The sequence below is a fragment of the Narcine bancroftii genome, chromosome 3 (genome assembly GCF_036971445.1).
Source record: "Narcine bancroftii isolate sNarBan1 chromosome 3, sNarBan1.hap1, whole genome shotgun sequence".
Lineage (NCBI taxonomy): Eukaryota > Metazoa > Chordata > Chondrichthyes > Torpediniformes > Narcinidae > Narcine > Narcine bancroftii.
In genome coordinates, this window is record NC_091471.1 from 159,048,597 (window position 1) to 159,067,414 (window position 18,818).

Sequence of the window (18,818 nt, forward strand, 5' to 3'; positions counted from 1 at the left end):
GAATGGCCTCCTGATTAATTATTGGAAACTGGGAACATTTAGTGAGGTCAACTGACACAATGACGTTGCAGGGAAGTTGAAGGCTGGCAGAGAGAGTCTTCTTCTGTGCCCTATAGGAATAAATGATGAAATCTTAAAATCATTTGAGCGACAAAACTGGAAGTGACATGAAAAGTTTTAACTCTTTATGAGTGACAAAAACTTCAGAGACTTCAAAAAAAACTTCAAAAAAAAGTATTTCATATTTCTAATAGCAGTGATTTTAAAGATCATGTCAAAGTAGCTCATAAGTTGTGGGAAGAGTAATTATGAAAAATTAATAACAAAATAGGGCAGTACAGTTAGCATAAACTGATACAATGCCAGCGATCTCGCCAATATCTGTAAGTTGTTTGCTCTTCCTGGATCTGCATTGGTTTCCTCCGGGTGCTCATATTTCCTCCTATGTACCTATGGGGTTTGTAGGATAATTGGTCGCATAGTGTATTTTTGGGTGGCACGAGCTTTTGGGCCAGAAGGACTTGTTTCCATGCTGTTTCTCTAAATTAAAATTTAAAAAATTAAATTCCCATGAGAGCACAGAAAATTGGTAATATTTTATTCCTTTGTAGGAAATGGAGGAGTCTCCTTCTTTCACTCTCTCAAAATTTACCTTAAGAAGGAATAGTGAGCTGCCTTCATGAATTGTTTGAAATCCCTGTACTGAAGTACTTCCACAGCGTTAGTGGGTCCAGGACTTAGATCTAGTGAAAAATAATGGGTGATGTTTCCAAACCTGGATGGTGTGAGCTGTAGGGTAAGGTGTAGTGGTGGTGTCTCTAAGATGCTTGCTGCACTTGTGTTTCTTGATGGTTGAGGTTGCAGGTTTTGGAGAATCTATAGAGGAGTTTGGCAAGTAACTACAGTTTACATAGGTGGTGAAAGGGTGAATGATTAGGGTGGCAGATGTGATCCCAATGAGTGGGGCTTCTCTGCTAGCTATAGTATTTGTATGGTTGGTTTAATTAAGCATTTGGTTATAGTCAACTTTTCATTATGTTGTTTCCCGTTTGAACCTTCCCTTGAAAAGGTTTTGGTCCACGAGATGAAGGTCTTCCCACAACTGAACAAGGGCAGGAATTTCAGGATATATACTTGAGATCGTTGATAATGTGGTAGCAATGTGCTTACAAGTCAGGATAACATGCAGGATGGAGATAAAAGAGACTGCCAATGCTAGAATCTGCAGCAAAAAATAAGCTGTTGGAGGATCTCAATGGGTTGAGTAACATCCATGGAGGCAAAGGGATGGTGAATGTTTCAGGTCAAGACCTTGCATTAGGATTCAGAGGTGTGGTGACTGAGACTTCTACTCCCCATTATGTTCTAAGTCCTGATGCAGGCTTTCCACCTGAGATGCTGACGTCCATAGATGCTGCCTGACCTGTTGTGATCCTCCAGGATAACGTGATTTTTAGATGAATCTGCAAGTGGCAATGTTTCACATTTGCCGACCCGGGCTGCAGGTTTGGAAGGTGCAGTCAGTATAACAATGAGAAACATCTTCCACTAAACCCTCGTGTTTTTGATCCAAGGGAAAAATCCAGCAAGTAATTTGATGGCCATCTACGATAGCAATGAATTTGGCAACGTTTGTTAGAAAAAGATAATGGGACATTCTAAAACTTTCTGAACCTCTGATCAGCGAACCATAGGTATCCCCAGATTGCAACAAGGATATTTAAGGTGACGTATCTATGTCAGGAATCCTGACACTGAACTGCAACAGGAAACTTTCCAGTTAGTGCCATAACTTCACTGAAACTTAATCTGCATTAGCAGTGCCAAACTTGTAAGGGATTGAGAATATGTTGACCAGGCCATTCCTATCCCAGTCAACTCTTTGTTACATAGACAAGACTGAGGGTGATAATCATGAGGAAGCAGTTGTGATTGGTTCTGAAGTTTGGAGCATAGGCCCGAAAAGTTGGTTATCCTTTGCTTCCTGTATGTGATCTACTGAATTTTTCCAAAACTTTATTGTGCATCATCTTTTCAAGGGTGACTTGCAATGGGCAACAAATGACAGTGATACATCCCATAAAGAGATAAAATAAGATAACCATATCATACAGCATAGAAGCAGGCCCTTCTGCCCACTATGTCTATGTCAACCATTGTACTGATCTATCAGAATTCCACGCCAGCATTAATTAATTTCCCTCTGCTCAGTCACCTGCTCATAGAATAGTGCAGTGCAGCCCCTTAAGTCCACAATATTTGCACCTTTGTAAACCTACTCCACAATCAATCTAAACCTATTCGACCACACACCCATAATCATCTATTTTCCTTGCATTTGTGTGCCTATCTAAGGATCTTTTAAATGCCCCTTTTGTTCTACCCTCTACTACCACCCTCTGCAATCCATTCCAGGTATACACCACTCTGTTTAAAAAAATCTTATCTCTTGTTTAAAATCTTATCTCTGAAATCCCCACACCTTCACACTTTGCTCTTGCCGTCATTCTAATACAGGTTCAATTAGTCTTATCTGTCCACAAGACCCCTTTTTCCAGAATTTTGGAGGCTCTTTTAAGTACTTCTTGGCAAACTGAGATCTGGCCATCCTCTCTGTGGCTAACTGGGGGCTTGCATCTTGCAGTGTAGCCTCTGTATTTCTGTTCATGAAGTCTTCTGCGGACAGTACTCATTGTCATATCCACACCTCCTGCCTCCTAAAAAGTGTTTCTGATCTATCAGACATGCATTTGGGGATTTTTCTTCATTATGATGAGAATTCTTCTGTTATCAGCAGCTGAGGTTTTCCTTGGATACCAGTCCCTTTGCAATTACTGAGCTTAGCAGTACACTCTTTCTTCTAAATATTGTTCCAAACTATTGATTAAGGTTTGAGCAATGTCTCTAACTGTTTTATTCTTGTTTATCAGCCTCATTGACTTTCATTGGCCCAACTCTGGTTCTCATGTAGAACAATGGCAACTACAGACTCCAAAGGTGATCAAAAGCTTAGAAGCAAGCCTAGCTCTCTTATATCTGCACCAGTGAAGCAATTAAACATGCCTGAGTAATCACAAATGCTTGTGGAGCCAAATGTGCAAAATGTTATGGTGCCCTGAAATGAGGGGACTATGTATAAAACCTAATGTAATTTCTACATGGTCAAACCAAAATGTATACAAATAACCTTGAATAAAATTTGGAATGTGCATTTCAATTACATGTGAATTAATTACAAATTTAAAACTGTGGAGCAAAGGGGGAAAAAAAGTATTTGTCCCAAACATTATGAAGGGTAGTGTATCTCTGCCTCTCATAATCTTATAAAGTCACCTCTTCCATCTCTCCAAAGAGAAAAGCCCTAGCTCACTCAACCTTTTCTCATAAGATATGTTCTCCAATCTAGGCAACATCCTGGTAAATCTCTGCATTCTCTTTAAAGCTTCTACCAGAACTAGAGTTTATATAACTAGAGTGAAATAAAGCTGCAGCATTACTTCATGGTTCTTGAACTCAATCTCTCAACTAATGAAGGCCAGCACACCATACACCTTCTTAACCACCCTATCAACTTGCGTGGTAACCTTAGGGATCAATGGACCTGGACCCCAAGATCTCTGTTCCTCCATACTGTCTTGAATCCTGCCATTAACCATGTTCAAATTCCCTTTAAATGTTGTTTCTGTTCCTGCCTCCACCACCTCCCCTGGCAGCTCATTCTAGACACCAAGTATTCTTTGTGTGAAATGTTTTTCCCTCAGATGCCTATTAAACATTCCCCCCTCTCAAACCTATACCCTTTAGTTTTAAAGGGGTGGTCCAGATGATGTAGTGGTTAGCACAATGCCTTTACAGCGCCAGCGATCAGGACCAGGTTCGAATCTCGCGCTATCTATAAGGAGTTTGTACGTTTTCCCAGGGGGCTCCTGTTTCCTCCCGCCATTCAAAATATACCAGGGGTGTAGGTTAATTCAGTGTAAATTGGCTGGCACAGACTTGTAAGCTGAAATGGCCTGTTACCATGCTGTATGTCTAAATTTAAATTTTTAAAAATCCCCCGCCATGGGAAGATTCTGGCTATCTACCCTAACTAGGCCTCTCATAGTTTTATAAACCTCTGTAAAGTCAACCTTCATTCCATGGGGAACAAATTCAGCTGTTCTATCTCTACTTATAACTCCAGTGCACTCAATCCTCTTCAACATAACCACCTTTCCTATGGTAAAAAGTAAAACATTAAAGTCTGCAGAACCATGATTGAAGTAAAAACTATCTTTGCTCTCTAAAGTGCACTGCTGAGTTTCTCCAGCATTGTGTTTTCACATCTTTCGTGTAATGTGGTGACTGGAACTGCACACAATGTTCTAAGTATGGCCAAATCAACATTTAGTATAACCATAAACATGACATCCCAACTCTTGCACTCAATGCAAGAGTCATCGAGTCACACAGCATGAAACAGCCGTAAAGCCCAACTCGTCCATACTGACCAAGTTGGCATTCTGGACTTTTCCCATTTGCCTGCATTTGGTCCGTATCTTTACAAGCCCTTCATATCCATATATTTGTCTTATTTATCTATCATAATTGTTCCCACTTCTATAGCTTCTTCTGGCAGCTAGTTCCAATACAGACCACCCTCTGAGTGAAAAACTTGCCCCAAAATCTCTCTTAAATCTCTCCCCTTAAATCTATACCATCTCCTAAAATCATCTGCACCATGGAAAAAAATGTCAGCATTTACTTTATCCATGCCCCTCGTGATTTTTTTTTTACACTTTCTCAAAAAGTCACCCTTTGGCCTCTTACTCTCTCAAGAATTAAGACCCTACTATTCCAATCCCAGCAATGTTCTGATGAATTGCTCTGCACCCTTTTCACCACTTAATGAAATCCTTTCTTTGGTTGGAAGACCACAACTGCACACTCCACGTGCGGTCTCACCAACGACTTGTACAATTATTATGATGTCACAACTTCTGTACTCAGTACTGTGCCAAAATGTTTTTTTCACCATCCTGTCCACACGCATTGGCACTTTCAGATTTTTAATGCACCTGTACTCCTGCACCCCTCTCTTCTACAATATTCTCCACAGTCATGCCATTCACGGTGCATGACTGTGGAGAATATTGTAGAAGAGAGGGGTGCAGGAGTACGGTGCACGGCTTGGGCTGACTTAACTAAATGCAACACTCCACACTTGTCAGAGTTAAATTCCACCATCCCAACTGATCTAGATCCTTTTCTAAGTTTGTATATCCTTTCTCATTGTCCACTGCACCACTAATTTTGGTGATGTGCAAATTTACTGATCATGTTAGCTACATTAATATAGATAACAGTGAACCCAGCAGCACACCATTGGTCACAGGCTTCCAATCTGTAAATTTCTCCACTACTACCCTCGGAATCCTTCTGCAAGCTAGTTTAGAATCCAACTAGCCATCTCACCTTGTGGCACCTTGTCAAAGGCCTTGCTAAAGACCATATTAATGTCCACTGCAGTGCCCTCATCAATCCTTTTGGTCATCTCTTTGAAAAACTTAATCAAGTTCATGAGTCACTACTTCCTACACACAAAGGCATCCCCTGCACATGTTGTAGATCCTTTCCCTCTGAATCCCCCTCCAGCAACATTCCTATTACGGACACCTGGCGTACCGGCCAAATAAAAGAATAGTTCCCTGGTTTGTCCTTGAATGGCTAGTGAAAGCAAGCATTCTTCACTACTCTGTTTACCTGTGTTGCCACTTTCAGGGAAGCACCCTTACTTCTCTGTTCAGTGACACTCCCCAATAACCTTGGCATTCACCTTATAAGTCCTGTCCTGTTTTAACTCACTGGGGTACATCATTTTGCACTTGTCTGAGTTAAATTCCACCTGCCATTGCTTTGCCCACCTTCCCAATTAATCAATACTACTAAAGCATCTAAAAGTCTTACTTTGTGAAAAGCGATTGTTGATTCATTTCCACATGGATTATTCAGTGGAAAAGTAGAGATGCATTTGTAATCATTTTTACAGCGAAGAAATAGACTCTTCAGTCCAGCTTGCCTGTGCCAACCAAATAGTCTACCGAAGCTCGGACAACTTGCCTGTGTTCGAGCTGTATCTCTGGAACATTCAGTCCTAGAGTTCCACAGCTCGGAAATAGACCCTTCGGCCCAACTTCACCATACCAACTAAGCTATTCTCATTTGCCTTGATTTTCCCATATCCCTCTAAACCCTATCCATGTTCATATATGTATTTTAAATATTACAACTGTTCCTACTTCCTCTTCCATATACCCAGTGGAAAGAGGGAACGTCTCAGGTCCCTTCCAAATCTATGAGGAGGCAAAGAAGAAATTCAAGGACCTGCTGGTGGAGATGGATGGAAGAGGCTTAAGTGAAGCAGGAGAACCTACGTGGACTGGCAGAGCTGAATGCTAATATAATACTAATGATCTGCACCCAGCAGCACTCAAATCATTTAACTCCTGCATTTGCCTTTCAGCTTCTGTGGTCCCACAGGATTAAGGGGAAGGTCCACTGCTAACATTAGGCCACTCAAGAAACTCTGGAATAGGAAGACCTTATCCAGTGTGCAGCCATTTGAGAGAGATGACTGAATTCTACACCTTGAATGAGACATTTTTTAACAGTTATCTGTACATTTTTCACATCAATATGTCAGAATTTTAAAGGCAGCATCCACTTTCCAGAGACACAAGTGGCAGAGGCTGGAAACTTGAGCAAATAGTTGCTGGACAAACTCAGCAGGTCAGTGTAGTGCACGTCGAAAGAATCAAGACTTGTTGATCCAAACCAAGACTTTTATTAACTAGAAGACTGGAGGGTATCACATGCAGGTTGACCAGTCCAGAATGATCTGGGTCTGGCTAGGAGCCACCCTTTAAGACCTGCCAGTAGGCATGGCTAAGCTCTCAGCCAATCACAACCATCCTACACTACAATATATACATATACACATTGGTGATAGAATCTGTACTATCACATTCACCCCTTCTTTGAGAACTGACCCCGAGGTGAATGGAGGACTTTAAAAAAAAAGGAGAAAACTGGTGTGAGGTTAGGGGCTGTAATGGTCAGGGGGCCTGATCGTCCGGTGTGACCGCCGTGGTGCTGGGATTTGGGTCGCTCGTGTCGTGTCACTGGTGGGTTCATTGGGTGCAGCCACTGCTTCGCTCATTTCCCCAACGGCGTGGTCAACAGGCTGGCCTGAGTTGGTGGGGTGGTGCTGATTCCTCTGTTCGAGCACATGACCTACGGGAGAAGGATTTGGAGGAGGTTGAGTTGGGAGCACTGCTGGGTCCGATCCGGCTTGGGCTAGGTCCCTTACCGAGACTGTATCCTTCCACCTGTCCGGGTACTCGATGTATGCATAATGCAGGTTCGCCTGAAGCAGCATCACTCGGTCAACCAAAGGGTCGTTCTTTGAGTACCGGACATGGTGTAGCAGGAGGATAGGCCCAGGAACTGTGAGTCACGCCAGCGTGGTTGTTCCCTATTCGGATTTCCTCGGGAAAGAGAACATCCTTTCATGGGGGGCGTGGCATTGGTCGCGGTGCATAGGAGGGAGTAGATAGAGTGTAGGGCGCTAGTGAGCACATCCTGCCAGCAAGCGGCAGGGAGGCCTTCGGACCGGAGGGCAAGCGTAACCACTTTCCAGACGGTGGCATTCTCTCTTTCGACCTGCCCATGACTGCGTGGGTTATAGCCGGTGGTCCTGCTCAAAGCAATATTACGCTCCAGAAGGTACTTCTGCATCTCGGCGCTCAAAAGCGAGGACCCCCGGTCACTGTGGATGTAACTGGGCTACCCAAAGATGGCGAAGATGCTGTGCAAGGTCACTATGACTGAGGAGACAGTCCTGTATGAGCAGGGCACAGCGAACGGGAAGCGAGAATACTCATCGATCACTGTAAGAATGTAGGTGTTATGGTTGGTCGATGGTAGGGGCCCCTTGAAGTCCACACTTAGATGTTCAAAGGGGCGGGTGGCTTTGATGACGTGGGTGTTCTCCGGACAGAAGAAGTGGGGCTTGCACTCAGCGCACATCAGGCAGACTCAGGTCATGGAGCGAATCTCCTCGACCGTGTAGGGCAGGTTGCGACCCTTAACAAAGTGCGCGAACCTAGTGACCCCTGGTTGACAGAGCTCCTCGTGGAGTCTCTGCAGCATGTCCAGTTGTATGTTGGCGCAAGTCCCCCTGGAGTGCGCATCTGGCGGGTCGTTGAGTTTACCAGGCCAGTACAGTATGTCATAATTGAAGGCGGAGAGTTCGATTCTCCACCTAGCGATCTTGTCATTCTTGATCTTACCTCACTGGGTATTGCTAAACATGAACGAGACCGCCCATTGGTCGGTCAGCAGTGTAAAGCACCTGCCAGTGAGGTAGTGTCTCCAACGACGTACTGCTTCGACTATGGCCTGGGCCTCCTTCTCAGGAGTGTCGGCTCTCAGGGCCCTGGAGAGTCCTGGAAAAGAAGGCTACCGGCCGGCCGGCCTGGTTCAAAGTGGCCGCCAGTGCAATATTGGATGCATCACTCTCTACTTGGAACGGAATGGACTCTTTGATGGCATGCAGTGGTGTTGTCTGATTTGATGCGGTCGAAGGCCACTCTGGCTTTGGTTGACAGGAGGAAGGAGGTGGTCTTGACAAATGGCAGTGCCTTGTCAGCAGAGTGTAAAACCCATTGGGCGTAGTATGAAAAGAAACCCAGGCGGCATCTGAGTGCCTTTTGGGTGTGGGGGGGTGGCAAGTCCATGATGTGATGTATACGGTCAGGGTCTGGCATTACCACCCCATTATCCACCACACAACCCAGAATTGCGAGCCGTGTGGTCTGAAAGACACACTTGTCAAAATTGTAGGTTAAGTTCAGCTGAATCGCAGTCTGAAAAAATTTCTCGAGGTTGGCATGTTGGTCCTGCATGTCATGGCCGCAGATGGACATTGTCCAGATACGGGAAAGTAGCTGTTAGTCCATTCTGGTCTACCATCCAGTCCATTTCCCGCTGCAAAACCGTGACACCATTCGTGACCCCAAAGGGTACCATGAGGAATTGATACAACTGCCTGTTCTCTTCAAAGGCTGTGTAAAGTCGGTCTTCTCGGCAGATCGGGAGCTGGTGATAGGCCGAATGTAAGTCAGTAGTGGAGAACACATGATATTGGGTGACCTGAATTCACCACATCCGTGATCTGCGGGAGTGGGTACGCATCCAGAAGCGTGAAGCGGTTGACTGTCTGGCTGTAGTCAACCACCATCCGCGGCTTCTCCCCGTTTTTAACAACCACCACCTGGGCCCTCCAGGGACTTGAGCTGGGTTTGATAATGCCCTCGTCCAGCAGTCTGCGCTCCTCGCTTGTGATGAATTTCCTGTCTTCGTAACTATAATGCCAGCTTTTGGTGGCCACTGGTTTCCAGCCAGGGGTGAGGTTTGCTAAGAGTGCTGGAGAAGCGACCCGGAGGGTGGAGAGGCTACAGTGGGGCGCCAGGGCGCGGGGGCGGGTGGCTTGGGCTGTCACTGGCAGGAGGCCTCCGGGGTGGCGTGGTTACAGACAGAGTGGGGTGTGGGGCCCCCCATAGTGTAGGGGAACAGTTCAGAACTGGCACTGAAAATCCAGTCCCAGCAATATGGGAGCGCACAGTTGGGGGGGGACTAAAGTTTAAAATTGGTAAATGTGATGCCCTGGACTTTCAGGGTCACCACAAAATACCCCTTTACCCCAGTTGAGTACAACCTGGACGCCAATGAAATCCTCTGGTCAGTGGGGAGAATAACCAGTGTGCAACGGTGGGCTAGGTCTGGACGAATAAAACTCTCGGCTGACCCCAAGTTAAATAAGCAATTAGTATGGTGGCCATGCACTTTAATCAGTTCCATTGCTTTTGTAAGGGGATGGGGGCAGTCCTGGTCCAGGGTCACTGATGCAGCGACCTGTGCTGGGAACAGTGGAGTCTTATGTGATGACATCACGCAGCGTCAGGCCTGAAGTGCACTACGTGTGCGTGGTGACATCACAGAAGCAGTTGGGCTGGAGCTGTCAGTATTGAGGAGCTGGGGCTGCTGCCTGCAGCCTGCTGGGGGTGTCGGCCAGCCAACGGTAAGTGCTGGGGGTCGCTGCTTGCAGTCGTCGGTGGTGGGGCAGTCAGTTGGCGGTAGCGGCGGCGGGTACCGGGTCGGCAGCGTCGGGGGGTGGCAGCAGCATCGGTGGCAGTGGCTGCGGCTGTGGGTACCTGGTCGACAGCATCGGGTCCCTGGTCGGCAGCATCGGTAGTGGTGGCCGCGGCGGCGGGTACCTGGTCGGCAGCATCAGTAGCGGTGATGGTGGCAGCACGGTCGTTGAAGCCGGGGCATGGGCAGTCATTTCCCTGTGACATCAGGCGCTGCCGCGCGGTGGAGCCCTTGCTCTCATTTGATGAGAGCTCTGAAGAAGAGATGTTTGAATGGGAGGGTGACGTTTGGGCCTCACATGAAGTGCTGTGTTTGACAGTGGCCATTTTGGAGCAACAGACTACAGCAAGGTGGCCATTTTTAAGGCACTTCTGGCACCTGGCTTTCCTCGCCGGACACTGGGACCTGCTGTGCTTGTCCTTCCCGCAGAAGTAGCACTTCGGGGTCGTATCAGGTAGTGTAGCGGCGACTGACAGGCCGTCGGTGGGCCGTGGGGTAGTAGGACATCCTACTCACTTCATAGCGTGGGGTCTAGCCCTGAGAGTAAGCGTCCATATTTAAGACTGCATCCTCCATTGTCTCTGCGATCCGAATCATGTCCTCTAGGTTTTCTCCCCTGTGCTCTAGCAGGCACTGCCTCACCTCATTTGATCGGACCCTGGCCACGTAAGCATCCCGAATGAGATCGTCGGTGGTCTCAGCAGCAGTTCTGTCTGTGCAGGCACAGGATCTGCCCAGTGCCCTTAGTGCTTGGCTATAGGGTAGTACTACTCACCAGGTAGTTGCCTCCTGGTTGCTAGTTTGTACCGGGCGTAGACCCTGTTTACTGGTCGCTCGTAGAGTCCTTTCAGCACCTTCATGGCTGCGGCATAAGTGGCTGTGTCCTGGATGCTCTCATAGACTCTTGAGGACACCATAGACATTAATACTAGTAGTCGATGGCCGTCCTCCACCACAGCAGGATCAGAGTTGTAGGTAAGCTTCAAAACACCTCACCCAGTGCTTAAAGTCATTTGGAGCTGTAACCGACTGCGAGTTGATGTTGAGGCGTCCTGGTCGCAGCATACATCCATCCTTTGAAAACTTTCTAGTTAATAAAATTGTAGTGCACGTCAAAAGAATCAAAGACTTGTTGATCCAAACCAAGGCTTTTATTAACTAGAATACTGGAGCATATCACATGTAGGTCGACCAGTCTAGAATGATCTGGATCTGGCTAGGAGCAACCCTTAGGCTTGGCTATGCTCTCAGCCAATCACAACCATCCTATACCATAATATATACATATACACATTGGTGATAGAATCCGTATTATCACAGTGAAAAAGCATCCGTGGGTAGAATAGTCAGCCAACATTTCTGGTCTGAATCCTTTATCAAAACTAAGATAGAACAGTTGGAATTGCATATGTAAAGGGGGAAAGAAGCTGGGGAAGGGGCCCCAGAGGTGATGTAGGACAAAAAAATGGAGAGGAAGAGGGAGAAAACATTGCAGTGAGTTGAAAAGTTAAAGAGGAAAAAAAGTAGGTAAAGAAGAGATTGAATCAGTGGTATCAGATGGGGGTAGGGGACTACTTAAAATTAGAAAATCCATTGTTCATGCCATTAGATTTAAGGCTGTCCAGGAGGAGTACAAATTTATGTTTAGTCTTACCCTGAGGCAAAGGACAGAGATGGTTGGGGGAGTTGAAATGGATGGCTACAGGAAACTCTAGTTTAGTCCCACAGACAGCACAGGTGTTTGGCGAACTGGTCACCTAATCTGCATTTGGTTTCACTGATGATGAGGAGGCCATACCACATACAATGAATGCAGAAGGTTAGTTTGGACAAGGGGTATGTAAGGCTCTGTCTAATCTGGGAGGTCTGTTTGTGACAACTTTCCAATTTTGTCTTATCAGTTGTTTTCCAAGAGTTCACTTTTTAAAGCATCCAAAACTTCACAAAGAAACTGTACATGTTCATGTATGTTAACCTTATTACTTTAATTGAATACACCAAAATGCCAGATTAAAGATTTGAATTTTATAGATTAAAGTAAAGTAGGCTATACCTACTCCTTACATCTGAGGTAGATAAATTATTAGATAGGTTTCTTAAGGATAGGATCTACACATATCTGGAAATGCATGGACTTAATACGGAAAATTATCATAGCTTTGTGACTTTGAGAAGAGGTGCTAGAGGCAGGGACAATTACAAAGCTTAAAAGATATTTGGACTGCTGCATGGACAGGACTTTTGGAAGGATAAGGGCCAAATGAGAAAATTGGGATGAGTTTAGGAAAGACACTTGAGTCAGAATGGATAAGTTGGAGTAGTTTCAATGTTGTGGGATTGATGACGATAGAACAGAGGATATATGGACTTCAGTCAAATATTCAACAAGGTCTTTCATTTTAGATGATAGGCACTGTGGATTTCAACCTAATTGAAAAGATTCGGACATATGGGATCCACAGTGATTTGGCAGGTTGCTTTAAAAATTAGGTTGGTCGGTAGAAGACAGGCTAGAGCTGGAGGGGTGTTATTCTGACAGTACGTCTATGAATGGTGATGTTTCACACACATGCTGGGACCTATGTAATAGATAAAAATGAGTTAGACAAAAATATAGGTGGGATGATTAGCAAGTTTACAGATGACACTAAAATTGGCAGTGTGGTGGATAATGAGGAAGATTGTCAAAGGATACAGCAATGTATAGATCAATTGGAAATATAGGAAGTGAAATGGAAAGGCAGAGTTTTGTCTGGACGAATGCGGGTTGGGAGATGAAATGTAAGCAGGAATTATACAAATGGTAGAACCCTTGATTTACAGAGGGACCATTGCTCCCTGAAGGTGGCAACACAAGTAGACAGGATGATAAAGAACGGCATACCTACCTTCATTAGTCAGGGCTCTCAGTATAAAAGTTACCAAGTCATATTGCAGCCATGTAAAACTTTGCTTCGTCCAATTTGGAGTGCTGTGTGAAGTTCTACTTGCTGCATTATAGGAAGGAGAGGGTCAAATGAGATACACCAGGATGTTGCCAAGATTAGAGGATATAAACTACAAGACTGGCCAAACTTGAACTGTTTTCTCTGGAATGGAGGTTGCTGAGGGGAGATCAGAAAGAAGTCTATAAGAAAATAAGGGGGATAGAAAGTATAAGTAGCTGGTCTTTTTCCCCAGGGTGGAAATATCAAATACTAGAGGGTAGAGATTTAAGGTGAGAAAGATTCAAGTTTAAAGGAAATTTATAAGATCTCTTTTTACACAGAGAGTGATAGGTGCCAAGGAAGTGGAAAAGCAGATATGAGAGCAATGTTTAAAAGGGACTTAGGCACATTGACAGGCAGGGTGTGGGGGAGAGTGGGTATAGAGCACGTGCAGGCAGATGAGTTGTGAAAATTGGCATTATGGTCAGCAAAGACATTATACACCAAAGGGTCTTTGTACTGTTTCGTTTTTTTTCCTGTTCAGTCCCAAGGAACATTGCGTGGCTTTTTGTTAGATTATACCAGTATCTTGAATCTTGGTCCATTCTCATTTTGGTACTGTTAGCACTTTTAAAAAAATGTTCCCAACTTTTAGTTTTTATGTTTTTAGAGAAAAGTCTTCTTCAAAAATTATAGTTTTAATTTCCTTATTTTAATTCCAGCCCAAAGTTCCTATTTTATTTTTAATATTGTAATTGGGCTTCAGACATTGCCATATTTTACTCAACATTTAATAAAAAAAAGTTTGAAATAACCAGGAATTACTGGAAGATCATCTGGTTCAAAGCCTAAATTTTCCAAGCTCCATTCTGAGTTTCAGTGCCTACATAACTGTTATTTCGGACAATGTCAGGTGACTGCTAACTGGGAGTTGTCAACTCCTCCATGAACTGAAGATGAATCTTCAGGCCTTTGTGAGGACAGAAATCATACAGGAACCAAACAAATATCACTCTTATTTTAATTGATTTTTTTTTGTGTTTTGAAAATATTGGAGATGTGCTGCTTGATTGAGAATCACTCAATCAACTCAAGGATTGACTTGTTCCTGTTGTCAGCCCATATCCAAGGGAGAGTTAGAGAATCACTCAATCAGATAAAGTGTAGTTTCCTGTTACCCGCCATTAAAATGTCATCAGTAAGAGCATGTGTAAGACCTCTTGGAATATGCCTGGCCAAAGACATGGTTGGCATAGTGGTTAGTGCAACTCCTTTACAGCGCAAGTGCTCAGGACGAGGGTTCAAATCGTATGTTCTCCCTGGGTTTTCTCCCAGGGCTCCAGTTTCTTCCCACTGTTCGAAACATACCAGGGGTGTAGGTTAATTGGGTATACATTGGGTGGTACGAACTCATGGACTGAAATGGCCTGTTACTGTACTGTTTATCCATATTTTTAAAATTTAAGGATGGCAAGGCCAGGCCAGAGGCCCAAATGTCAGTTATATAGTATTGGTGAGGAGAAGTGTCTATAGGAAGTATAAACCAGCTGAGATTTTTAAAAATTGATGTTCTACAAAATGATTTCACACAATTATTGTAAACACATCACAAACATTGCTATTGTACAAGAGTCTAAATACTGCGTTTAATTCCTTTTCACTCAAACCACTTACTTTATTTCCAATTATATATCATTGACCGTGTCTGAATTTCACCCCTGTTTTAAAAAAACTTTAAATAGACATAAAAAAGTAAACATCACAAAGGTATTAAATTAACACACAGCCTTAATGGGAAAATAAATTCATCAGAATTGGAAAAAATAATTCTAAATGTCAGCCTGGAAGCAACAGTGTGTTTTCTGTAGACTTGATTCTCGTTTTAAATCTTAGTCAGGGTTGGATTCGAGAAAAAGATGGTTCTGTGAACCTTTCTATTCATTGTATCAGGAGTTTCTACTGGCAATACTCAAAACAGTTTTCATGAGCAGACGGAAGGAGTGTGAATAGCTCTTCCACACTCCCCAACATTGTCCAGTACATGCTCCCCTTACTCCTGGCAACTTCTGCAGTGGACCCATCACAGAGACTTTCAGCTCATGGCCTCAGCCTGCACACAGACTCAAATCCCAGTGAATTTGTGGGGAGAAACTTCCTTTCTCCAGTAACTGAAGCACTGGCATTGTCCACCCTTTAAAATGACCTCATGCTCATCATTTCCCAGATATGGATCACCTGGAAAACCAGTCCTGTAGAGGGAAGGGAGGCCAGATACTCTTGAAGACAAGCCATTCCTTCAGCATGCATAACCCCATGGGTTAAGTGGTTTCCTTCTGTTCCATGTCTATAATTCAATAGCCCATTGAAACTGATCAGAAATCATTTCCATCGTTCCTTTTGTTTCAGCAAAAGCTTTGACCTGCATCCCATAGCTTTAACATTCCCCATTGCTTGGTTTCTCCAAATGTTCTTATTAAAAAATTGCCAGATGGCTCTGTAAACATTGGGATCCCCGCAGCTACCTAGATATCATCCTATCAGAAATATTTCCTTTATCCTCTCACTCTATCTAGCTTAAAGCTAACTGTGTTTTCCTATTTTACTAATTCTGATGAAGATCTTCAACTTGAATCATTAACTGGTTCTCTCTCCACAGGTACTTCCTGACCTGCTGAATATTCCCAATGTTTTCTATTCTTGTTCCACTGAAACTAGTCACTGAACTGCTGCTCTTGACAATCTGATAGTGGCAGGGAGAGTGAAAACTAAGAAATAATTTTAACCTAAAACATTCAATAGGAAGCTGAAGCAGCAAAATATTTAATAGCAAGCAAGGGCACGTGAGGAGTTGGATAAACAGAGTCATGGAGATGACCTCAATTGCAGCATTATGAAAGCAGATTATTATAGCATTATCTTTCACTCTTTGTGGGAACTTGCTATGATATGGTTGCCGTGTTACCTATTTTACCAGAGTGACAACACCTTAAAAGTATTTCTTTGGCTGAAAAGCACTTTGGGGGGGCCTTGAAAGAGATTACAACAGGTGCTACAGAAATGCTGGATGACTTTCCCTTTTTTGGTTGTTTCCTGCCTTCAGTCAGTTAAAACCATTCACTTCATAAGTTTTCAAAAATGCAGCAACAGACAGGCAAAATGAGACAACTCTTCACATTTAGAATTACTTAACAATTCAGACTCGTCTCTCTGGCTGCTCAGCAGCTGGTGCCAGCTTCCATTAATCTCTGGTTTGCTTTTATTTCTTGCAGTATCTGCAGTGAGTGACAAATCACCCCTTCTCATCTCTTTCCCCCCCTCCCCCACCCCACCCCACCAATCCCATCTCAGAACCAATTTGATGAGTCCGACTCAATTGCAAAGACTCTTCTGCACATGTCAGAGTTTTCCTGGTGGAGAGGGAACTCTGATCCAGGTACCACAGTTTTCCTGCCTCTCCGAGAGACATAGGATTTTTCTGATGATAAGCTTTCATACTTCGTCACAAATTGCCTGTAAAATCAGAAGTACATTGTAAGCTCCTCGGTGTACTCCATTCAGCCTGCTTCCTTCAAAATCTTTAATCAAGGCTATATTCTGGAATTCCAAAGATTATCAAACAGAAATCACATCTCTTTCTTCCTTCCTTCCTCTAACTGCTTTCAATGTTCTCTGCTTTACTCTAAATATCCAGGACTATTACAAGATCCTTAGGTCATAGAGAAAAAGTTCTACCACTGGCAGTGAATGGTATACTAAACAGAACCTCCTCTACAGCTTTAACAGAGAACAAAATGAAAGAAGGAGACAACCAATTTTAATCATCAAATTCGTACCATCCCTCAAATGTACTGAAATCCTAGCATCATCTACAGGTTGGAAACTTGGCCCAGCTGATCCATTATGTCTCTATAATCAAAAGGACTCCCTCCTGCCCTTTCCTTTGCACTCTATCCTATTTACTTCTATATTTTTTTGCCTAATTTGAGGGTCTGTTGCATATCCTCCTTACCCCTGGGAATTCTCTGTTGGACCCATTTGAATCCTGGTTCCAGTCCCATCCAGATTTCCCATCAACTGAACATCTTCATGACTTTGAAAGACTCCATCAAGTCATGCTTCAGCCCCCTCTTTCATTAACAAAATAAAACTGGTTTGCTTCTCACCTGAGAGGGAACTGGTCTTTGACCATCTGCATGCAGACAAGGAATGGGTACTCTGAGAACTTCACAGTTGAGACAAAATCAAGTAAAGCCTCCGTTTCCACACTCACTTCCACCCCACTCTGCACAAACAGCGAGTCCACTGTGATATTGCCAATTATGACCATGGCACCCCTTGAGAGCAAATAAAAAATGTCTGGTTTAGACTGTAACAATGAACCATGAACCCACAACAGGCAACATTGTGCTCATTAACATCACATTTATCCACACTCTATTCTAATTGATGCTCTTTTATGTGGAAAAAATGTCTAGCTTTTCTCAGCTGAAGAGGTGCTTACTCAAGTATCTAAAGAAAGAATTATAAAGAAATAATGCAAAACTATAGAGAGGGTTAGACCCATGGAGGGATTTGAAATGAGGATGAGAGTTAGGAAAGAACACGATGTACAAAAAGCTTATAACATGGGGCTCAAGGATAAGTGGGACGTGGTGCAAGGTGGATAATGGTAATGAATTTGTTTTCATACACATTGCACAATGTACATATGCACCAAAATTCTTATTGCTGCAGTCAAAGATGTATTTGTCAAGAAACACTATACCGGTAATAGTAAACTAATTAATTGAAACTAAAAGAGACAATAAATAAATTAGGTAGATAAATAATAAATATTCACAGTTATCCTCATGCATACAGTCCTTTTCTGGTGTCGAAGCCCCAGGTGAGTGTAACAAGGGGAAGTTCAAGAGCCTGATAGCTGTTGGAAAGAAATTTGAAAGTAAGGATGATATTTACTGAGTAGAAATCAGTGAATACAGGGCTCAATGGTGAGCAGGCTTGTGTAAAGTAATTCCCTTGTTTATAAAACTAGGGATCTCATACACGCTCTTATCCAGCTGAACCTAAAGGTGCTTGTTTTCAGGTGTCTGTACCTTCTGACCGAAGATTGCAGTAAGAAGAGGCTATGACCAGGGTGATGGGAGTCATTTATGGAGTTAAACAAGAAAATCTGCACAAGCTGGGTTTTTGTGCAATTCACATATGGGCTGGAGAAATTTAGTAGGTCAAACAGCATTCATAGGAAGTAAAAAGGTTAACCAACCCTTCAGGCCTGAGCCTTCTTGAGGCAGTGCCTCACAGTGAGTGGTCTGCAATGGATGGGAAGTCAGAGCATGTGATGGACCTGGCTATGTGTTTTATCTTCTGCGGCCTTCTGCACTTACATTTCCAAACCAGGCTGTGATGCAACCAAGCAGTATACATTTCACAGTGCACCTGTTGATAGCGTATCAGACGAGGTGCCAAATCTCCTCAGACTCCTTAGAAAGTAGAGGCATTGGTATATCTTTTAAATTTTGTTTTATTTATTTTTCACACTGTGAACCATATCAATCAAAATACATACAAACATTTCCCTCTTAAATATACACAGTGGCATTTTCTCCCCTTTTTTCCCCCCTACCTTCCCTCCCCCCTTCCCACCCCCTCCAAACCCATTTAACATTCAACATATACAATACAATAAAACCATCAAGC

The 18,818-nt window shown here is 43.6% G+C and overlaps 1 protein-coding gene across 6 annotated transcripts in view; it reads right to left on the minus strand.

Moving 5' to 3' along the window:
• Positions 1-14,739: 14,739 nt before the first annotated feature.
• The window catches only part of mttp (microsomal triglyceride transfer protein), a 71,230-nt gene continuing 67,151 nt past the window's right edge, over positions 14,740-18,818 (minus strand). For 3 of the 6 annotated variants that reach the window (XM_069925616.1, XM_069925617.1, XM_069925618.1), the window contains 2 exons: positions 17,282-17,452; positions 14,740-16,628 (listed from right to left, as the gene is read on the minus strand). In XM_069925616.1, the coding sequence (XP_069781717.1) occupies positions 16,463-16,628; positions 17,282-17,452 (337 nt within the window). In that variant the 3' untranslated portion in view covers positions 14,740-16,462. Of the gene's footprint in view, positions 16,629-17,281; positions 17,453-17,958; positions 18,040-18,818 lie in introns of those variants that run through there. The other 3 variants (XM_069925621.1, XM_069925620.1, XM_069925619.1) reach the window with 3 other exon arrangements.